This window comes from Propithecus coquereli, unplaced genomic scaffold (assembly GCF_000956105.1).
Source record: "Propithecus coquereli isolate 6110/MARCELLA unplaced genomic scaffold, Pcoq_1.0 Scaffold8, whole genome shotgun sequence".
NCBI classification, from domain to species: Eukaryota; Metazoa; Chordata; class Mammalia; order Primates; family Indriidae; genus Propithecus; species Propithecus coquereli.
This window is the reverse complement of record NW_012154173.1, coordinates 12,044,234-12,066,445: the sequence shown is the minus strand read 5'-3', so window position 1 is coordinate 12,066,445 and position 22,212 is coordinate 12,044,234. Positions and strand designations below refer to the sequence as shown.

General features: G+C 36.2%; 1 protein-coding gene across 1 annotated transcript in view; it reads left to right on the top strand.

Annotated features, from left to right (window-relative positions):
* Window positions 1-22,212, top strand: part of XKR9 (XK, Kell blood group complex subunit-related family, member 9) — a 45,425-nt gene that overhangs the window by 19,784 nt on the left and 3,429 nt on the right. The window contains exon 3 of the mRNA XM_012663148.1: window positions 16,703-16,923. Within this exon, the coding sequence (XP_012518602.1) occupies window positions 16,703-16,923 (221 nt within the window). The remainder of the gene's footprint in view (window positions 1-16,702; window positions 16,924-22,212) is intronic.

The following is a 22,212-nucleotide window of genomic DNA, read 5'->3' as shown; positions in this document are numbered from 1 at the left end:
GACTTGGAAGAAAAATTTACTAAAGAAATATTAAAGAAAAATCAAACTGAACTCCTGGAAATGAAGAATTTATTCAAGGAATTACAAAACACAGTGGAAAGTCTCAAGAACAGGGTAAATCAAACAAAAGAAAGAATCTCAGGGATTGAAGATAACATCTTTCAATTAAATAAGTCAGTCACAGAGATAGAGCAGAGAAGTAAGAGAAAAGAACAAAGCCTATAAGAAATGTGGGATTATGTGAAGAGGCCTAATGTGAGAATCATAGGTATCCCTGTGGGTGAAGAAGAAAATACACAAGGGTTGGATAAGCTATTTGAGGATATAATAGAGGAAAATTTCCCAGGCCTTGCTAAAAATCTAGATATCCAGGTACAAGAAGCTCAAAGGACTCCTGGGAGATTCATTGCAAACAGGAAGACACCACGACACACAGTCATCAGACTGACCAAAATAACCACCAAAGAGGCCCTCCTAGGAGCTCTAAGGCGAAAGAAGCAGGTAACCTACAAAGGAAAACTCATCAGAATAACGGCAGACTTCTCAACTGAGACCTTACAAGCAAAAAGAAACTGGGGCCCCATTCTCACTCATCTCAAACAGAATAGAATCTTGTACCATGCAAAACTAGGTTTTGTTTACAAAGGAAAAATAAAGATCTTCTCAGACAAACAAAGACTGAGGGAATTCATGAAGACAAGGCCTGCCCTCCAGGAAGTACTCAAAACAGTGTTACATACGGATCAGCACAATTAACACTCACAAATGTAAAATCATCCAAAAGCTAAAGGTCTAAGGCCAGATACCACAATAGCTTAAGAGAGAAAACAAAGCAACAAAGTTCAACTCAACAGGATGAACAGAAATTTGCCCCACTTACCAATTCTCTCAATAAATGTGAATGGCTTGAACTGCCCACTAAAGAGACATAGGCTGGCTGAATGAATAAATGTACACAAGCTAAGTATCTGCTGTCTTCAGGAAACACATCTAACCCACAAGGATGCATTCAGACTCAAGGTGAAGGGATGGAAAACAGTATTTCAAGCAAATGGAAGCCAAAAGAAAGCTAGTGTGGCAGTTCTGATTTCAGATAACTTAGTCTTCAAATTAACAAAAGTAATGAAAGACAAAAAGGATCACTATATAATTGTGAAGGGTACAATTCAACAAGAAGACATAACAATTCTAAATATTTATGCACCTAACTCAGGTGAACCCAAATTCACAAAGCAAATCCTACTTGAGCTAAACAAAATGATAAACAGAATACCATAATACCTGGAGACTTCAACAACCCTCTGACAGAACAGGACAGATCCTCCAAACAGAAAATAAACAAAGAAACAATGGACTTAAATAGAACTCTAGAACAAATGGGCCTGACTGACATTTACAGAACATTCTACCCCCAAACCACTGAATATACGTTTTTCTCATCAGCTCATGGGACATTCTCTAAGATTGACCATATCCTGGGCCACAAAGAATGTCTCAAAATTTTTAAAAAATAGAAATATACCATGCATCTTCTCAGACCACAGTGGAATAAGAAATAAACTCCAACAGAAACTCTCATCTCTACACAAATCATGGAAACTAAACAAACTTCTGCTGAACTATTATTGCGTTAAGGAGGAAATCAAGATGGAAATCAAAAGATTCTTTGAACTAAATGATAAGGCAGACACAAGTTATCAAAATCTGTGGGATACAGCTGAAGCAGTCCTGAGAGGAAAATTTATATCCATAAATGCGCACATCCAAAAGACAGCTCACGAATAAACAATCTAATGAATCATCTCAAAGAACTGGAAAAGGATGATCAAACTGACCCGAGACCCAGCAGAAGAAAAGAAATAACAAAGATCGGAACAGAACTAAATGAAATTGATAACAAAAGAACTATATGGAAGATTAATAAAACAAAAAGTTGGTTCTTTGAAAAAATAAAATTGACATGCCTCTGTCTAGATTAATGAGAAAGAGAAAAGAGAAAACTCTAATAAGCTCCATCAGGAATGAAAAAGGAGAAATTACAACTGATGCCACGGAAATACAAAATATCATCTATGAATACTATAAAAACCTCTATGCACATAAACTAGAAAATGTGGAGGAAATGGACAAATTCTTAGAAACACACAGCTTCCCTAAGCTCAATCAGGAAGAAATAGATTTCCTGAACAGACCAATATCAAGTACTGAAATTGAAACAGCAATAAAAAGCTTCCTAAAAAGAAAAGTCCCTGACCAGATGGTTTCATACCCAAATTTTACCAGACCTACAGAGAAGAACTAGTGCCTATCTTACAGACATTATTCCACAACATCGAGAAGGAAGGAATCCTCCCCAACACATTTTATGAAACCAACATCACCCTGATACCAAAATCAGGAAAGGATGCAACAAAAGAAGAAAACTACAGACCATATCCCTTATGAATATGATGCAAAAATTCTCAACAAAATCCTAGCAAACCGAATTCAGATGCTTATCAAAAAATAATGTGTCACAACCAAGTGGGCTTCATCCCAGAGATGCAGGGATGGTTCAACATATGCAAATGTATAAATGTAATTCACTACATAAATAGAAGCAAAAACAAAGATCATATGATCTTCTCAGACACAGAGAAAACATTTGACAAAATTCAACACCCTTTTATGATGAGAGCATTTAACAAAATATGCATAGATGGGACTGTAAGGTTTTCAGTGGCGGAGAGACCAGCAGACACAAGTTATGGCCAAACAAATGGCTTTATTAAAGCGCTCCTGGGCAAGGTTCACAGTGCCTAAGGTCAGGGCCTGAGAAGTCGCGCCACCCAGGACTAAGGCAGGGTTTTTATATGTGGGGTAAAAGGGAGTCTTGGAACATTCAGGTAGGATGTGGTCATTTGAAGCCTGAGTACTTTGCCTGCAGCAGCTGTGTAGAGCAGGAAACCGAGCTCAGGGTGTTCAGCCAGCGTAGCTGTTTTTGCCAGTCATAACAGGATGCGGTCTGGCCCCGGCTGCAAGCCAACAGGGAAGGGGCCTGGGGCTGTCATTGCTGTGCCTCTGGGGGTCTTCGGGCCAGCCTTACAGGGACTTATCTAAAATTGATACAAGCCATATATGACAAACGCACAGCCAATATCATACTGAATGGGGAAGAACTGAAAGCATTCCCACTTAGAACTGGAACCAGACAGGGTTGCCCTCTACACCGCTTCTATTCAGTGTAGTGCTGGAAGTCCTAGCCAGAGCAATCAGACAAGAGAAGCAAATCAAGGGCATCCAAATGGGGGCAGAAGAGGTCAAACTGTCTCTCTTTGCTGACGATATGATCTTATATCTTGAAAACCCCGAAGATTCTGCCACAAGACTACTGGAATTGACAAACAAATTCAGCAAAGTCTCGGGTTACAAAATCAATGTACAAAAATCAGTAGCATTCTTATACGCCAACAACAGTCAAACTAAGAACCAAATCAAAGACTCAATACCCTTCACAATAGCAACAAAGAAAGTAAAATACCTAGGAATATATTTAACTAAGGAGGTAAAAGACCTCTACAGGGAGAACTATGAAACATTGAGGAAGGAAATAGCAGAGGGCCTAAACACATGGAAAACCATACCATGCTCATGGGTTTGGAGAATTAACATTGTTAAAATGTCTATACTACCCAAAGTGATCTATAGATTCAATGCAATCCCTATTAAAATATCAACATCATTTTTCACAGATCAAGAAAAAATAATTCTACACTTTGTATGGAACCAGAAAAGACCCCTGTGTAGCAAAAGCAATCTTAAGCAAAAAGAACAAATTGGGAGGCATCAATTTACCAGACTTGAAGCTATATTACAAGGCTATAGTAGCTAAAACAGCATGGTACTGGCACAGGAAGAGACATAGATCAATGGAACAGAACTGAGAACCCAGATAGAAAACCATCTTCATATAGCCATCTAAACTTTGACAAAGCAGAGAAAAACACACATTGGGGAAAGGAATCCTTATTCAATAAATGATGCTGGGATAACTAGATAGCCACATGTAGAAGACTAAAACAGGATCCGCACCTTCACCTCTCACAAAAATTGACTCACGGTGGACAACAGACTTAAGGCATGATACTATAAGAATTCTAGAAGAAAATGTTGGAAAAACTCTTATAGACATTGACCTAGGCAAAGAATTTATGAAGAAGACCCCAAAGGCAATCACAACAACAACAAAAATAAATAAATGGGACCTGATCAAATTAAAAAGCTTCTGCACAGCCAAGGAAACTATCACGAGAGCAAACAGACAACATACAGAATGGGAGAAAATATTTGCATGTTACACATCTGATAAAGGGCTGATAACTAGAATCTATATAGAACTCAGGAAAATCAGCAAGAAAAAATCAAACAACGCTATCAAACAGTGGGCAAAGGACATGAACAGAAACCTTTCAAAAGAAGATAGACTAACGGCCAACAAACATATGAAAAAATGCTCAACATCTCTAATCATCAGGGAAATGCAAATCAAAACCACAATGAGATATTACTTGTCCTCAGTGAGAATAGCCTTTATCAAAAAGTCCCCAAACAATAAATGTTGGTGTGGATGCAGAGAGATAGGAACTCTCGTACACTGCTGGTGGGACTGCAAACTTGTACAACCTCTGCGGAAAGCAATATGAAGATACCTCAAGGAGATACAAGTAGAACTACCATTTGATCCATCAATCCCATTACTAGGCATCTATCCAAAAGAACAAAAGACATTGTATAAAAAAGACATCTGCACTCGAATGTTTATAGCAGCACAATTCACATTTGCAAAGTTGTGGAAACAAGCCAAGTGCCCATCAATACATGAGTGGATTAATAAAATGTGGTATATGTATACCATGGAGTTCTACTCAGCAACAAAAGCAGTGGTGATATACCTCTTGTATTATCCTGGATAGAGCTGGACCCCATTCTACTAAGCGAAGTATCCCAAGAATGGAAAAACAAGCACTGCATGTACTCACCCTCAAATTGGTATTAACAGATCAACACTTAAGTGCACCTATAGTAATGACATTCATTGGGTGTTGGGCAGATGGGAGGGTGGAGGAGGGGATGGGTATATACACACCTAATGGGTATGGTGCACTCCATCTGGGGGATGGACACGCTTGAAGCTCTGCCTCGGGTCGGGCAAAGGCAATATATATAACGTAAACATTTGTACCCCTGTAATATACTGAAATAAAAAATAGAGGGAGCCTCTTGCAAGTCACATAAAGTTGTATCTTGCTTTTTTATATAGTTTGACAATATCTTTAAATGGGAGTATTTAATCCATTTACATTTAGTATTATTATTGATATGGTTGTCTTCTGGCTTTTGTTGTTTCTGGTGAGAAGTCAGCTAACATTCTCATTGTTTCTCTGTGTGGAATGTATCTTTTTTCTCTGTTTTTCATATTTTCTCTTTATGTTTGATTTTCAGCAACTTGATTATGATGTGCCTATGTATGGTTTTGTTTGTATTTTTTCTGATCGGGTTTATTAAGCTTTTTAAAAAATTTTAAATTTTTAATTATGGGCACATGGTATTAATAGTTCTATGTCTTTATAGGGTACATGTGATGTTTTGATACAGGCATACAATGCGAATTAATCAAATCAGGGTAACTGGAGTATTCATCACTTCCGGCATTTAACATTTCTTTGTGTTAGGAACAGTCCAATTCCATTCTTTTTGTTATTTTAAAGTATACCCTTACTCGTTGATTATATACACTTTGTTGTACTATCAAATATTGTTCATTCTATCTATGTAACTATATTTTTGCACACATTACCCATCCCCATTTTATCCGCCCTCCCCACTACCCTTCTAGGCCTCTGGTTACTGTCATTCTATTCACTATCTCCATGAGATCAATTGTTTTAATATTTAGCTCCCACATATGTGTGAGAATATGCGAGATTTGTTTTTCTACACTTGGCTTATTTCACTTTACATAATATTCTCCAGTTCCATCCATGTTTCTTCAAATGGCAGGATTTCATTTCGTTTGTGGCTATGTAATATTCCATCATGTATATGTACCACAATTTCTTCATCCATTTATCTATTGAAGGACACTTAGGTTGATTCCATATATAAGCTATTGTGAATAGTGCTGCAATGAACATGACAATGCAGATATCTTTTCGACATACTGAATTTCCATCCTTTGGATGTATGTCCAGCAGTGAGATTGTAGGTCTATTTTTAGTTTTTTGAGGAACCTCCATTGTTTTCCGATAGTGGTTGCACTAATTTACATTCCCACCAACAGTGTATGAGGGTTCCCCCTTCTCCACACTGTCACCAGCATTGCTTATTGCCTACTTTTTTTGATAAGAGCCATTTTAACTGGGGTGAGATGTTATCTCATTGTAGTTTTGATTTGCATCTCTCTGATGACTAATGATGAGCATTTTTTCATATACCTGTTGGCCATTTCTCTGTCTTCTTTTGAGAAATGTTTATTTAGATCCTTTGTCCATTTTTTAATCATATTATTTGATTTTTTTCCGTTTGAATTATTGAAGTTCCTTATATATTCTGTTGTAGTTTTTAATCCCTTGTCAGATGGCTAGTTTGCAAATATTTTATCCCATTCTGTGGGCTGTCTTTTCCCTTTCTTGATTGTTTCCTTTGCTGTATAGAAGATTTTTAGCTTGATGTGATCCCATTTGTCCAATTTTGCTTTGATTGCCTATGCTTTGGGTGTATTACTCAAGAAGTCCTTGCCCAGACCTGAAGCATTTCCCCAATGTTTTATTTTAGTAGTTTCATAGTTTCAGGTCTTAGATTTAAGTATTTAATCCATTTTGATTTGATTTTTGTATATAGCAAGAGATAAGGGTCCAGTTTCATTCTTCTGCATATGAATGTCCACTTTTCCCAGAACCATTTATTGAGAGAGTGTCCTTTCCCCAGTGTACATTTTTGGCACCTTTGTTGAGGATAGGTTCAGTATTGATGTGTGGATTTATTTCTTGTCTCTCTATTCTGTTCCATTGGTCTATGTATCTGTTTTTATGCTAGTACCATGCTGTTCTGGTTACTACAGCTCTGTTGTATAATTTTAAGTCAGTCAATGTGATTCTTCCAGTTTTGTTCTTTGGCTCAGGATAGCTTTGGCTATTCTGGGTCTTTTGTTGTTCCACATAAATTTTAGGATTATTTTTTCAATTTCTGTGAAGAATGTCATTGGTATTTTGATGGGGATTGCATTGAATCTGTAGATTGCTTTGGGCAGTATGGGCATTTTAACAATATTGATTCTTCCAATTCTTGAGCATGGAATATCTCCCCCCCCCTTTTTTTTGGGTCATGTCCTCTTCAACTTCTTTTATCAATGTTTTATAGTTTTTATTACAGAGATCTTTCACTTCTTTGGTTAATTTTATTCCTAGGTATTTATTTCATTTTATTTGTAGCTATTATAAATGGGATTACTTCCTTCGTTTCTTTTTCAGATTGTTTACTGCTGGTACATAGAAATGCTACTGATTTTTGTATGTTGATTTTGTTTTTTTTTTGAGATAGAGTCTCACTCTGTTGACCATGCTAGAGTGCCATGGTGTCAGCCTAGCTCACAGCAACCTCAAACTCCTGGGCTCAAGCAATCCTCTTGCCTCAGCCTCCCGAGTAGCTGGGACTACAGGCATGTGCCACCATGCCCGGCTAGTTTTTTATATATGTATTTTTTAGTTGTCCAGCTAATTCATTTCTATTTTCTAAGTAGGGACAAGGTCTCGCTCTTGCTCAGGCTGGTCTCGTACTCCTTAGCTCAAACGATCCGCCCGCCTCAGCCTCCCAGAGTGCTAGGATAACAGGCGTGAACCACCACGCCCTACCTTTATGTTCATTTTGTATCCTGTAACTTTACTCAATTTGTTTATCAGTTCTAATAGCTTTTGGGTGGAGTCTTTAGGTTTCTCTGTATGATCATATATAGATCATATTGTCTTCAAACAAGGATAATTTAACTTCTTCCTTTGCAATTTGGATGTCCTTTATTTCTTTCTCTTTCTGATTGCCCTAGCTAGAATTTCTGATACTACGTTGAATAAAAGTGGTGAAAGTGGGCATCCTTGTCTTGTTCCAGATCTTAGAGGAAAGGCTTTCAGTTTTTCCCCATTTAGTGTGATACTAGCTGTGGATCTGTCATAATTTGGCTTTTATTGTGTTGAGGTGGGTTCTTTCTATACCCAGTTTTTTGAGAGTTTTTATCATGAAGGGATGTTGAATTTTATCAAATGCTTTTTCAGTATCAATTGAAATTTTCATATTGTTTTTGTCCTTCATTCTGTTGATATATGATTTATCCCATTGATTGATTTGTGTATTTTGAATCATCTTTGCATCCCTGGGATGAATCTCACTTGATCATGATGAATAATCTTTTTAATGTGCTGTTGAATTTGGTTTGCTAGTAGTTTTTTGAGGATTTTTACATGTATGCTCATCAGAGATACTGACCTATAGTTTTCTTTTTTTTGTTGTGTCTTTGTCTGGTTTTGGTATTAGGGTGATACAGGCCTCATAGAATGAGTTTGGGAGTATCCCTTCCTTGTTGATTTTTTCGAATAGTTTAAGTAATATGGGTATTAGTTCTTCTTTGAATGCTTGGTAGAATTCAGCAGTGAAGCTACTGGGTGATGGACTTTTATTTGATGGAAGACTTTTTATTACTGCCTCTTTCTTGTTACTTGTTACTGGTTTATTTAGGTTTTCTGGATTTCTTCCTGGTTCAATCTTGGTAGGTTGTATGTGTCTAGGAATTTATCCACTTCTAGGTTTTCCAATTTATTGGCATATAGTTGCTCATAGTAGTCTCTGTGATCCTTTGGATTTCTGCAGTATTAGTTGTAATGTCTCCTTTTTCATCTCTGATTTTATTTATTTGCATCTTCTCTCTTTTTTTCATAGTCTGGATAAAGGTGTGTATATTTTGTTTATCTTTTCAAAAACCCAACTTTTTGTTTTGTTGATCTTTTGTATTATTTCTTTGGTTTCAATTTCATTTATTTCTGCTCTGATCTTTATTGTTTCTTTTCTCCTATTAATTTTGGGTTTGGTTTGCTCTTGCTCTTCTAGTTCTTTGAGATGCAGTGTTAGGTTGTTTATTTGAAGCTTTTCTACTTTTTTTTTTTTTTTTTTTTTGAGACAGAGTCTTTGTCAGTTGCCTGGACTAGAGTGCCGTGGTGTCAGGCTAACTCACAGCAACCTCAAATTCCTGGGCTCAAGTAATCCTCTGCCTCAGCCTTCTAGAGTGCTAGGATTACAGGTGTGAGCCACTATGCCCAGCCTTTTCTACTTTTTTGATGTAAGCACTTATTGCTATAAACTTTCCTCTCATTACTGCTTTTTCTGTATCCCATAGGTTTTGATATGTTGTGTTTTCATTTTCATTTGTTTTGAGATGTTTTTAAATTTATTTCTTAACCTTTTCATTGACCCACTGGTTACTCAGGACCAGTGAGTATTGTTTAATTTCCATGTGTTTGTATATTTTCCAGTGGTCCTCTTGTTAGTGATTTCTGGTTTTATTCCATTGTAGTCACAGAAAATATTTGGTATGGTTTCAGTTTCTTTAAATTTTTGAGACTTGTTTTGTGGCCTAACATATGGTCTATTCTTGATAACAATCCATGAACTGATGAGAAGAACATGAATTCTGCAGCTGTGGGATGAAACATTCTATAAATATCTATTAGGTTTGTTTGGTCTATAGTGCAGATTAAGTCCAATGTTTAATTGTTGATTTTCTGTTTGGATGACCTTTTCAATGCTGAAAGTTAAGTGTTGGGGTCTCCAGTGATTATTGTATTGTGGTCTATCTTTCTCTTTAGCTCTCATATTTGCTTTAGGTATCCTGGTGCTCCAGTGTTGAGTGCATATATATTTACAATTGTTATATCCTCTTGCTGCATTGACCCCCTTATCATTATATAATGACCTTATTTGTCTCTTTTTACAGTTTTTATCTTGAAATCTATTTTATCTCATAGAAGTATAGCTACTCCTGTTCTTTGTTGGTTTCCATTTCATGGAGTATCTTTTTCTATCCCTTTATTTTCAGTCTATGTGTGTTTTTATAGATGAAGTGTGTCTTTTGCAGACAACATATAGTTAGCTCTTGTTTTTCTTAATCCATTCAGCCACTCTATGTCTTTTGATTGGAGAATTTGGTCCATTCAAATTCAATGTTATTATTGATATATAAGGACTTACTACTACCATGTTGTTATTTGATTTCGGGTTGTTTTATTGTCCTCACTTTTTTCATTTCTTCTTTCCTGTCTTCTTTTCTTAAGATTTTCTCCGATAGTATGTTTTAATTTTTTGGTATCTGTTACAGGTTTTTGATTTGAGTTTACCATGAGGCTTGCAAAAAATATTGTATAACCAACTGTTTTAAACATATAACAGCTCTGCTTACAAAGAGAAATCTAAGAGAAAATTAGTGAGCTGAAGACAAGCTATTTGAAAATACACAGTCAGAAGAAAAAAAAAGAAAAATAAATAAGAATGAAACACACCCACAAGATCTAGAAAATAGCCACAAGAGAACAAATCTAAGAGGAGATAGAGAGACTAAGTAAATTTATTCAAAGAAATACTAAAAGAGAATTTTCTAAACCTAGAGAAAGACATCAATATTCAGGTACAAGAATGTCATAGAACACCAAGCAGATTTAACCCAAACAAGGCTACCCCAAGGCATTTAATATCAAGCGCTCAAGGGTCCTGGATAAAGAAAAGGTCCTCAATGAAGCAAGAAAAAAGTAACATATAAAGGAGCTCTGATACATCTGGCAGCAGACTTCTTAGTCCATATCTTGCAGGCCCAGAGAGAGTCAAACAACACATTCAAAATGCTGAAGGAAAAAAACCAGAACCCTAGAATATTATATCCCGAAAAACTATCCTTCAAACATGAAGGAGAAATAAAGACTTACCAGACAAACAAAGCTAAGGGATTTCATCAACACCAGACCTGTCCTACAAGAAATGCGAAAAGGAATTCTTCTATCAGAAAGAAAAGGACATTAATGAACAATAAGAAATCTTCTGAAGGTATACAGCTCACTGGTGACAGCAAAGACACAAATGCAGAATACTTTATTGCTGTAATTGCTGTGTATACACCACTTATATCTTCAGTGGGAAAACTAAAAGACAAACCTGTCAAAAATAACAACAACATCTCTTTGAGAGTTAGATAGTATGAAAAGATATGAATAGAAACAACAAAAAGGTAAAAAGCGGAGGGGGGATGGAGTTAACAGAGGGTGAACCCATCCTTCTTGATAAGGCTTTCCAGATACTCATATGGAATTGAGTGTTGTGGTCTAAGTCTCTGGTTACTGCAGCCATATCAGCACTGGGTGTGTCCCAAGCCCAGTAATGCTGTGACTCTTACAGACTTCTTATGGTACCACTTTGGTGAGCTTGGGTAAGATACAAGAAAATTCCCTGGATTATTAGGCAAAGTCTTTCACTTACTTCCCTCACTCTCTGTGCTGGGCTGGTGGAGTTGAAGGACGAGAGACATGGGCACTGCCTCATGACCACTAGTACCTGGTCACATCTGAAACCAGCCCAGTTTTACCCAAAGCCAGTGGTTAATTGTTGGCGGGCTACCTCCGATGATTATTCAAAGGCCAAGGGCTCTTTAGTCATCAGGTAGTGAATCTTGCCAGGACTGGTTCCTTCCCTTCAAGGCAGCATGTTTCCTTCTGGCCCAGTGTGGGTTCAGGAACTAAGGCCTGGATTCAGGGGTCTCAGGAGTGTGCTTGGTACTTTATTTTACTGTGGCTGAGCTGGTACTCAAGTTGCAGAACAAAGTTCTCTGAGCTCTTCCCTTTCCTTTCCTCAAGTGGAAGAAGAGTCTCCCTGAGCCATGCTGCCTGTCACTGGAGGAGGCTGTGACATAGGCACCGGCTTGGCTATAGCTACTGGTGTTTCACTGGGTCATGTGCGCCCTAAATCACTGGCTCTGAGCCAGCACAGCCACAGGAATTGCCCAAGCACTGCAGCCCTCATGGCCTAACTGTCTTACAAATTTAATCCTGGCCACAAGCAGCTCTTTTTCTGCTGGTGGTGGGGCTCGACTTCAGGCTTTGAGACGAGGATTTCCCTTTGGCCAGGCTGATCAAAATGCTCCCTTCGCAGACACTGGCAGAATTCTGCCATGTGCCGTGTTCCCTTGTGTCAGGGTGGCCCTGAGTTTCAATTCAAAGCCCAAAAATCGCTTCAGTCTCCCTCCCCCCAGGGGGCACAGATTCTCCACACTTCGGGGGGAGGGAGGGGTGGTGTAGGCAATGCAAGACTGTCTTTTCTGCCCTCTTCAATGCCTCTTTCCTTGATATAATGTTAAAATCAGATAGTACGATTGCTCACCTAATATTTGGTTTTTCTGAAGGTGCTTGCTTTCGTGGAGTGTGGTTGAATTAGGTGTTTGTGCAGAGGGACGATCGCTGGAGGTTTCTATTTGACCATCTTCCTCCCTCATTGAGCTTTTTGGATAGGTATATTGATAGTTTTCATCGAGTGTGGGAAACGTTTTTGGCTGGTATTTTTTTCCTGCACCATTCTCTCTTTGTTTTCTTTTGGGACTTCAGTTATACCTGTGTTATTGAGGGTTCTGTTCATATTTTTCCCCAAGTCGTTTTTGCTCTGTGCTTCAGTTTGGATTATTTCTCTTGACCCATTGTCTTAGTCTAGTGAGGCTGCCATAGCAAAATACCATACAGGTCAGGTGCAGTGGCTCACACCTGCAATCCCAGTGCTTTGGGAGCTTGAGGCAGGAGGATCATTTGAGGCCAGGAGTTCAAGACCAGACTGCGCAACATAGTGAGACCCCCCACCCCGTACAAAAAGTAAAAAAAATAGCTGGACATGGTGGCACGTGACTGTAGTTCTAGGTACTTGGGAAACTGAGGTGGGAGGCTAGCTTGAGCTCAGGAGTTTGAGGTTACAGTGAGCTATGATCATGCCACTGCACTCTAGCCTGAGTGATAGAGTGAAACCTTGCCTCAAAAAAAATAAATAAATAAGTAAACAAAATACCATAAATGAGATAGCTATTAAGCAACAGAAATTTATTTTCCAGTTCTGGTGGCTGGGAACTCCAAGATCAAGGTGCTGGCAGATTTGGTGTCTGGTGAGGGCCTAATTTCTGGTTTATAAATGGTGTTTTCTAGCTGTATCCTCACATGGTGGAAGGTCAAGGCAGTTCTGTAGGGCCTCTTTTATAAGTGTACTAATCCCTTTCATTTAATCATCTCCTAAAGGCACCTCTTCTTCCAAATACTATCACATTGGAGATTAGGTTCAACATATGAATATTTGGGAGAACACAAATATTCAATCTGTTGTACCTATTTCCTGTTCAGTGATTCTACTTTTCTTGCTCTTCTGTGCCGTTTTTTCTTTTATATTTTGTCCAGAATTTATCATTGTCATCAGTAGGAGGGTTAGGTGGATATAAGGTTATTCATCATTACTGGATGCTGGTGCCTTTTCATTTCAAATAAAAGAATATGTGGGGATAAAATATACTAAGAAGAAAGCTCTTCTTTCTTTTTCTTGGCCTATTCATCATTTGTCCCATAAAACTGAAACATTGCCCTATTGATTGAAAAATTATATCCATACTCCCTTTTTCCATGAAATTTCCTTCAGATAAGCAGAACTTTGTATAGATTTGCCATTAATTGCTACAGAATTGGAAAATATTCCTCCCTGATGTTACTGGAAATGTGAATGTACACATTTGTAAACAGCCATATCAGTTTTGTTTTTAACAGAAACTTATATAGCACTTAACACGTGCCAGGTACTGGTCTAAGCATTTTATATATATTAAGTCATTTAATTCTCACATCAACCCAGTGAAGTAGGTATGATCATTAGCCCTATTTTCCGGATGAGGAAACTGAAGCACAGAGAGATTAAATTATGAAGTGGGGGAGCCAGGATTTGAACCTAGTCATACTGGCATTATTAGAGTCTGTATTCTTTTTTTTTCTTTTTTGGGAGACAGGGTCTTGCTCTGTTGTCCAGGATAGGGTGCAGTGGCATCATCACAGCTCACTGCAACCCTCACACTCCTGGGCTCAAGTCATCCTCCTGCCTCAGCCTCCTGAGTAGCTGGGAGTATAGCCACAGGCTACCGTGCCCGGCTATTTTTTTCTATTTTTTGTAGAGATGGGCTCTCACTCTTGCTCAGGTTGGTCTTGAACTCCTGACCTCAAGTGATCCCCCTGCCTCAGCTTCCTGAAGTGCTAGGATTACAGGCATGAGCCACCATGCCCGGCTGAGTCTGTATTCTTAACCATGTACTCTGCTACCTCTCCTAGTCTATGCTGCCTGAACTAATTATGTCCTGGGTATGTACCTATTAATATTTGTGAATTTTTCAAGTTTTTTCATTTCTACCCTTTTGGTTTATAAACCACTTCAAAAACAGGAGCCACATACTCCCTACTGTGCCAGATACTCAGAAAAGACTCAAACACAACTTTCCTTATAAATCTCTCCTATAAATCCTAGGCAGTATTAATCATTTTTTTTCTTCTGTACTTTCACAGCACAGTATTCGCTTTTCTAATGAGTGGGTTTTTTTTCCTGCCTTGTATTGCAGCTAGTAGTTTATAGGCTTGACCCTCCCATTAGATTGTAAGGTCATGGAGGGTAGAGACCATGCCTGCATCATTTTTGTTGACATTCTTCCCTACCCTGGCATCTATCCCACATTGAATGCAATTGCTCATGTTACTCCAAAACTGTGCTGGTAAAAATATGTTTATATTGCCAGATGGAGAACCTTTGCATATCCATATATGTATATATTAATATATCTTATTTACAATGAGAATATCTTATATTTGTGTTGTACTTTCAACTTTCCAGAGTCCTTTTATATCTACTATCTGTTTATCTTTATGGAAAAAATGTCATGAGCTTTCATTTATTCATTCAGTAAATATTTTTTGAATACCTATCATGTACCAGGTACTGTTCTAGTTGTTTAGGATATAGCAATGAAAAAACAAAGTCCCTCCTTTCATGTATATTACATTCTTCTGAGAAGGTAAAGATAATAAACCAAAATAAATAATGTGCCAGGTGGCAGTAAATACTATGAAGAAAAATAACATAGGGTAAAGGGACAAAATATGATGGAGAGTACCACTTTAGATGGTGTGGTCTGGAAGTCTTCTGTGAGGAAGTAAGATTTTAGTACAGATACAAATAAAGTTAAGAAGCAAACTTTTAAAATATCTGGAGTTAGGTGAGTTTCAGGCAGAGTAGCAAAGACAAAAATGTCTTTAAGTTGGGAAAAACAGTAAGGAGGCCCCACTTCCAGTGTGGGAGAAATGAGATGGAAAAGTAGTGATGGTAGTGTATGTGGGAGGTAGATCATGGAGGGCCTTGTAACATGTGGTAAGGACTTTGGGTTTGGTGGAAATAGTAACATTTTGAATTATATTTAAAACATTCAATCCGAATGCTGTGTGTAGAATACATTAGATAGGGAGCAAGAGTAGAATAAGAGAGACCAATTATGAGGCTGTTGAAATAATCCAGGCTAGGGAGTTGGCTGTTTAAACTAGGATGGTAGCAGTGAAAGTGGTAAGAAATGTTTAGATTCTGGATATATTTGAAGTTAGAACATAGAGCCAAGAGAACTTACTCTCTGAGGAATTTTTATAGGGCTTGAGAAAAAGAGAGAAGTTGGGAATTATTCCCACGTTTTTGGTCTGAGCAACATGGTGAATGTTAGCACCATTTACTGAAATGGGAAACATTGGCAGAAGGAGCAGATTGAAACAGGACATATATCACTGCCTTTATTTTATATATGAGGAAACTGAGGTGTAGATAAAGAGTTTAATAGGCTCTTGGGTGGAATCCTGATTACCTTACAGCTAGCCTCAAATTTCTTCTAAATAAATGTCTCAATTTTTTGTTATTTTATCTATATGATGATAGCTCATTTTCATTTTAAAATTCTTTGAAAAGAAGAGCCTGAGCAAGGATGTTTTAAGAGACTTCAAAGTTTTATATATTTTCTGGGATGGTAATGGTCAAAGAGCCTAGCACTTTGTAGGTATTGAGTAATTGTTTGCTAGATTAAATTAAAAGAAAATTCAATCTCATCTTCAACCTTGACATCCTCATAGAGAATGTATCTGTGTTGCAGTTTAGATAAATTGTATGCACTAACAATTGCAGTTTCTTTCTGAAGGTAGTGGATAAGACTAGGAATTCTAAGATCTGGGTTTCAATCCTAGGTCTGCCCCTTACTCTTTATAACTTTCAGCAAATGAGTCTACCTTTCTCAGCCTTAGTTTTTCCATCTGTGAAATGGGAATAATACTTACTCATTTCACATAATTATTGTAAAGATGTCATGAAGTCATTCTTGTATGCTTAACAGGCCTAGCATACAACTGGCATTCCAAATATACAATAAAACTTTATGGGGTCTGAATCTTAATAAAGCCACTATGAGATGTTCACAGAAAATCTGTAGTAAAGGAAGTTTGTGGAAAAATTCTGTACTTAAACACATGTTGCTTTTTTTCAAAATTGTGTATATTAATGTACATGTTATAAATAAGACTGAAGATAAATATTCATGTTTACTTTACAGGTATTGGTTTGCTTTGAAAAAGGGTTATGGTATAGCTTTCAAATATAGCAGCAAAACTAACAACTTCATGGAAGAAGAAATTGATCAACATAAAGAAGTTATAGATAGAATGACTGATTTGAGCATGCTCAGGCTATTTGAGACCTACCTGGAAGGCTGCCCACAACTTATTCTTCAGCTCTACATATTTCTGGAGCATGGTCAAGCGCATTTCAGTCAGTGTAAGTTTTTCTTAATACCTTGTGTTAGAAGAATGCCACTGAGATCTTATGTCAACCATATATCTCTTCTGCAGGTTTTAGAATTTTTAAAATCCTTTTTCTTTTAAAAATTATTTATTCTTTTGAAAATGAAGTACAGTAACATCATTCAATTATTAAAAAGTATATAAAGATATTTGTCTTCCTCTTCTCATTCCTTCTTTAATCTGCTCAGAAAGGAAACTAATATTGTCAGTCATTTTATGATCCTTTTAGAGAATTTTAAGAAGCATATATTCTTTTTTTCTTTAATACAAATAGTAATATAAAATAAAAACTGTCTTTTTGCACATAACAGTATATCTTGAAGATCTATCCATATCATTACAGAAAGGGTTCCCTCATTGATTTTTATTATCTACATAGTATTGCAAATTATGAATGTACCACAATTTATTTAACAAGCTCCCTATTTATGTTAATTTATGTTGTTTCTAATATTTTACCATTGAAAACAAATGCTGCAATGAAGAATCTTATGTAAATTGTTTTGCATGTGTGAAATGTATCCACAGGGTAAATTCCCAGAATTGGAATTGCTGGGTAAAAGTGTAAATTCTACAAAACTAATGAAAGGTTTGCAAATTGGCCACAAGTTTGCTGTTTTATAGTATATTTCCTCATTAGGGTAAAATGTTCATTTTTAAAGGAAAGTTTATTTCCATCTTTGTTTTAAAGAATCTTTTCATAGGTATTTAATTTGAGATATTTAAAAAGTATTTATCTGCTAAGTAACAGTCCCAATTTTCATTAATGACTAGGGCTCCATGTAGACTTGGATTCATCTCAAGGGCACAAATCTGTGAGATTCATTTATCCCCCTAAACAGTCTCCCTATTCCCATTTTCCCTTGAACCTCTAGAACATAGCCCTTTCTAATATTTCTACCTTTACTTTGATTGTTAGGCTCCACAATGAACTCTAAAGAGTATGAGACCTCTTTTCCCTTGTGATGTAAAGAATTCATGGCTTGGACTTAAAGTTCTGTATCATATAGTTGCTGAAGTTAGAAGTTCAAAATTTAGAGCGTACAGCCTGTATAATGATAGATCTGCTGATGATTCCAAGTGATACATAGCTTCTGGATCAGGTATGGGATCCAGTGACAGCTATGTTTATATTATGGTTCCGTATTCATCCTTATAGTTTCTCCTTGAAGTAACAAATTGAGATAAGTTAGTTAAAAATGGCAGAAAATGAGGAATAATACAATTGTCTAACAATTGAGGAAACTGTAAATAAATTATTATGGTCTGTTAGTATGGAACATTATGTGACCACTACAAAGAGTGTTTACAAAGAACTTTTAATGACATAGGGAAGTAATTATGAAATAAAATTTAGGCAAAAAGCAGTTTATAAAATTTCCTATCAGCACACTTTTAAGGATACAAAGAAATTATTATATAGAAAAATGTCTGGAAGAAAACATGCCAAAATGTTAAGTGTGGCTGCTTCTGGATAGTGAGATTATGAATGATTTTTTCATCTTCTTTATATTTTTCTGGATTTCCACATTTTCTATAGTAACTATGTAAAAAATCAGGTTATATGTAGAAGTACTTCAACAGACTGAACATATTCTTTTATTTCTGTTCCTTCTGAAATTTCACTAAAAAGAATAAGAGTAAAAACATTATAAACATATAAGGATAAAGAGATTGCAGAATAGAATAGCAGATTAGAAATATCAATAAATGTTTAGAAGTTAGAAAGCAGTTAGAAAACAGGTTATTTAAATCAACCCTTCCAGTGAGAGGATAAATTATTTAAGTCAACCCTCCCACTGAAAATAATCTAACAATATTGGATAAAATATTTTTAAAAGTCTTCCTCAAATATCAGATAAAATGTCCGATACAATAGGCCAAAATATGCATAAAAGTGGGAATACGGCATGGTTAAATAGGACTCTGAGGCATCCATACACTGAGGGTTATTTGCTGAACCTTGTAAACAAGAGATTCAGTTTTGATGACTTCCCTGGATGTGAAAGACAGAAGACAAAACTCAGGGTCCTCAGAAGGAAGGACATCTCTCTGCTAGTAAATCTTAATCTGTAAAACTGGACTCTAAAAGGCCCCCTTCTCAGAATAAGAGTGAAGTTACTTGACTCTCCACTTCCAAGAGACTGCAAGTAATATTGCCTTGATGCTGAGTAGAATAGGGAAAAATGTCCCTGAGAAGTTGTAACATTTGCAACAAAAATTCATATTTATTGAATTTATTTAATTCATATTATTCATATTTATTTATATGGCTAATTCAAAAATCAGAAGCCAAGCTGTGAATATAGTTTAACATGGTCATAGACTGATAGTGCCCCTAGGTGTCTGACAGAAACAAGAATAAAAATCCTCCCTGGAAGCATCTACCTTCTCTTAGGCCTCAAATAATTTTCACAGATAGTTTTCCAAGGAAAATGAACATTTGACAGCAGTTATAGCACCAAAAGAAATAAGATATCATGAGTAAGAACCAGCAGAAAGAAAAAAACTCACTGCGATTTTAGAAGTTACCAGATGAAAAGTATAAAACAAGCATCCTATCATGTTTAAAGAAGTAAATGATGAACTTGAAAATATGGAGCAGGACACTATTAAAAATTGAGTTAAACTTTGAAAAGAAGTAAGTAGAACTTACGGGAATTAAAAAATTCAAGAATTGAAATTAAAAACTCAGCAGATTAGAGACAACTAAACAGGCAATGAGTGAGTTAATGCTAGATCAGAAGAAATTATCCAGATTATAGTTTAGAGAGACAAAGAGAAAATATGAAAGCAATATTAAGAGACATGGAAGATAGAATGAGAAGGTCTAATATACAACTGAGCAGAGTCCCCAGAGGAGTGAAAAGAAAGAATGGAGTAGAGGCAATATTTGAAAAGTTAATCAATGAAAAAATTTCAGAGCTGATAAGAGACACTTACAGATTCAAGAAACCCATTATCTCAAAAACATACTAAGTAGAAAGAAATTCCCACCATAGTATATCACCAGTGAAGAGAATTCCAAAGAATGTACTTCAGACACAGCAGAAGCGTTCTGAGGTACAAGAAGATATAAAGAGCAAAGAGAATAGCAAATATATGGGTAATTCTAAATGAATATTGACTGTATAAAACAAAAATAATACTACATGGTTAAAAAAAGATAAAATGAAAATATAGGACAACAATAACATGTAAGTCAGATGGAGGATAAATGGAGTTAAAGTCTTTAAAATTCCTTGTATAGTCCAAGCAAAAGGTAAAGCAAAGGTGGATCTGGGTTTTTTGAGGTATAAAACAAAAACATTTAGTGATACCCTGTTTAAGAAAAATAATATAATATTATGGAAATAAAATTAGATACTGTGTTAGTTTGCTTGAGCTGTCACCACAATACCACAGAGTAGTTGGCTTAAACAAAAGAAATCTCTCAAAGTTCTGGAGACTGGAAGTCCAAGATGAAGGTGCCAGGAGGGTCGATTTCTGATGAGGCCTCTCTCCTTGGATTGCAGATAGCTGCTTTCTTACTGCATACTCACATGGCCTTTCCTCTGTGCACACAATGGGGAAGGAGGGGAAGTCTGGGAGGGAAAGGGAGAGAGAAAGATCTCTAGTATTTGTTCTTCTTCTTGTAAGGACATTGGTTCTATTAGATTAGGGTCCCACCATTATGATATCATTTAACCTTGATTACCTCATTATAGGCCCTATCTCCAAATACATACAGTCACATTGGGGGTTAGGACTTCAAAGTATGAATTTTGGGATACACAATTCAGTCCATAAAGGTATGAAGGTAAATATTTATTTAAAATAAGCAAATAAATTACAGCAAATTACAGATGTAAGAAAGCTGATACCTACCATAGATTTCACAAAAAGAAGCAAAGTAATATATTTTTATTACTTTAATACTATTTTCTCTAAATTTTATGAGTTTATACTCTGGCTATAGATTTGATAATGATTTTATAATATAATTTTCATAGAATAGAAAAATAATTCAATCTTTAGCATAGTTGATTGAAATTTGCTTTTTATTACTTTTAGTTCAGAAAAGTTTTTTTTTCAACTTCATAACTTATTGGTAATATCATGGGTGTGTTTTGGATGTCAAATTTTGGAATACCTCTACCAATTTCTTTAATAATGTGCTATAGGATTTCTGGGTATTTAAAAAAATTTTTTTAGATGAAATGACTAATTTTAAATACTGTATGAATTGACATCATTAGTGTCAATGTATTATTTAGTGAATATTGGGAGTGGTATGTTTTCTTCACTGATAACAGTATTTAGTGTCAAATCAGAACTAGAAATTAACAAGAATCTATGTAATGTGATTGGGCAAGGTCATTTCAGATGAAGGGAAATGCATCAGCAAAGGCATAGCTTGACAAAGGCAAGGAATTTGGTTTTAACAGAGTGTACTGTACAGATTAGAGCAGCAATATGATCATAAAATAATATATTAGAAGTAGGTAAATGGGAAATGGGCAACAATGTCAAACTGATAATGTCAACTGGATGAGAATAGACCGTCATGCCCTTATGTTAGGGATCGAAGGCCTGTTGATGGCATAGTCATATGAGAGACAATCCAGTGAAATGTTAGTATCAGGCAAACTGCCTGAGCATTTTAGCTCTGCCACTTACTAATCTTCATTATTCAAGAAAATCTTGTAAACGTGTCCCCTACACTTAAACTATTAGTAAATGTATTCTCAACTCGATTTCCCTTAGCCAGATCCTCAAAATGTCCACTGCTATTTCAATACACTGAGAGAAAATGTGACAGAGGGTAAGTAAGAGTAGAAAGAGATAGGGAACTTAATCAACTGCAATCACAGTGTCTTATTTTTGCAAATTTTATAAAAATATATAACAAGGTGAACACATTGCTAGGGCTTTCCCAGGCTTGGAAAAAGACTGGGCTAGTAAGGGTACCCAAAATTTAAGCTTCATATCTTCATGATAAATCCACCTTTGACATAGTAATATTGGATAGCTTTAACAACATATGTTAAATATGTTGTGAATTCTAAGGAAATCACCAAAGAATAAAAATAGGGCATATTACTAAGAGATGTGGGTTATTAGATTAAAAGAGTGAATAAAAATGGTTCACATTAAGCACATTATTATATCATTTCAGAAAAGCAAAGAAAGATAAGATTCTAGAAGATTTGAGAGAAAAATCAGTTACTAAATGTAGTAAAACTGGATAGCATTGAAATTCTTAACCATAACAGCTGAAATT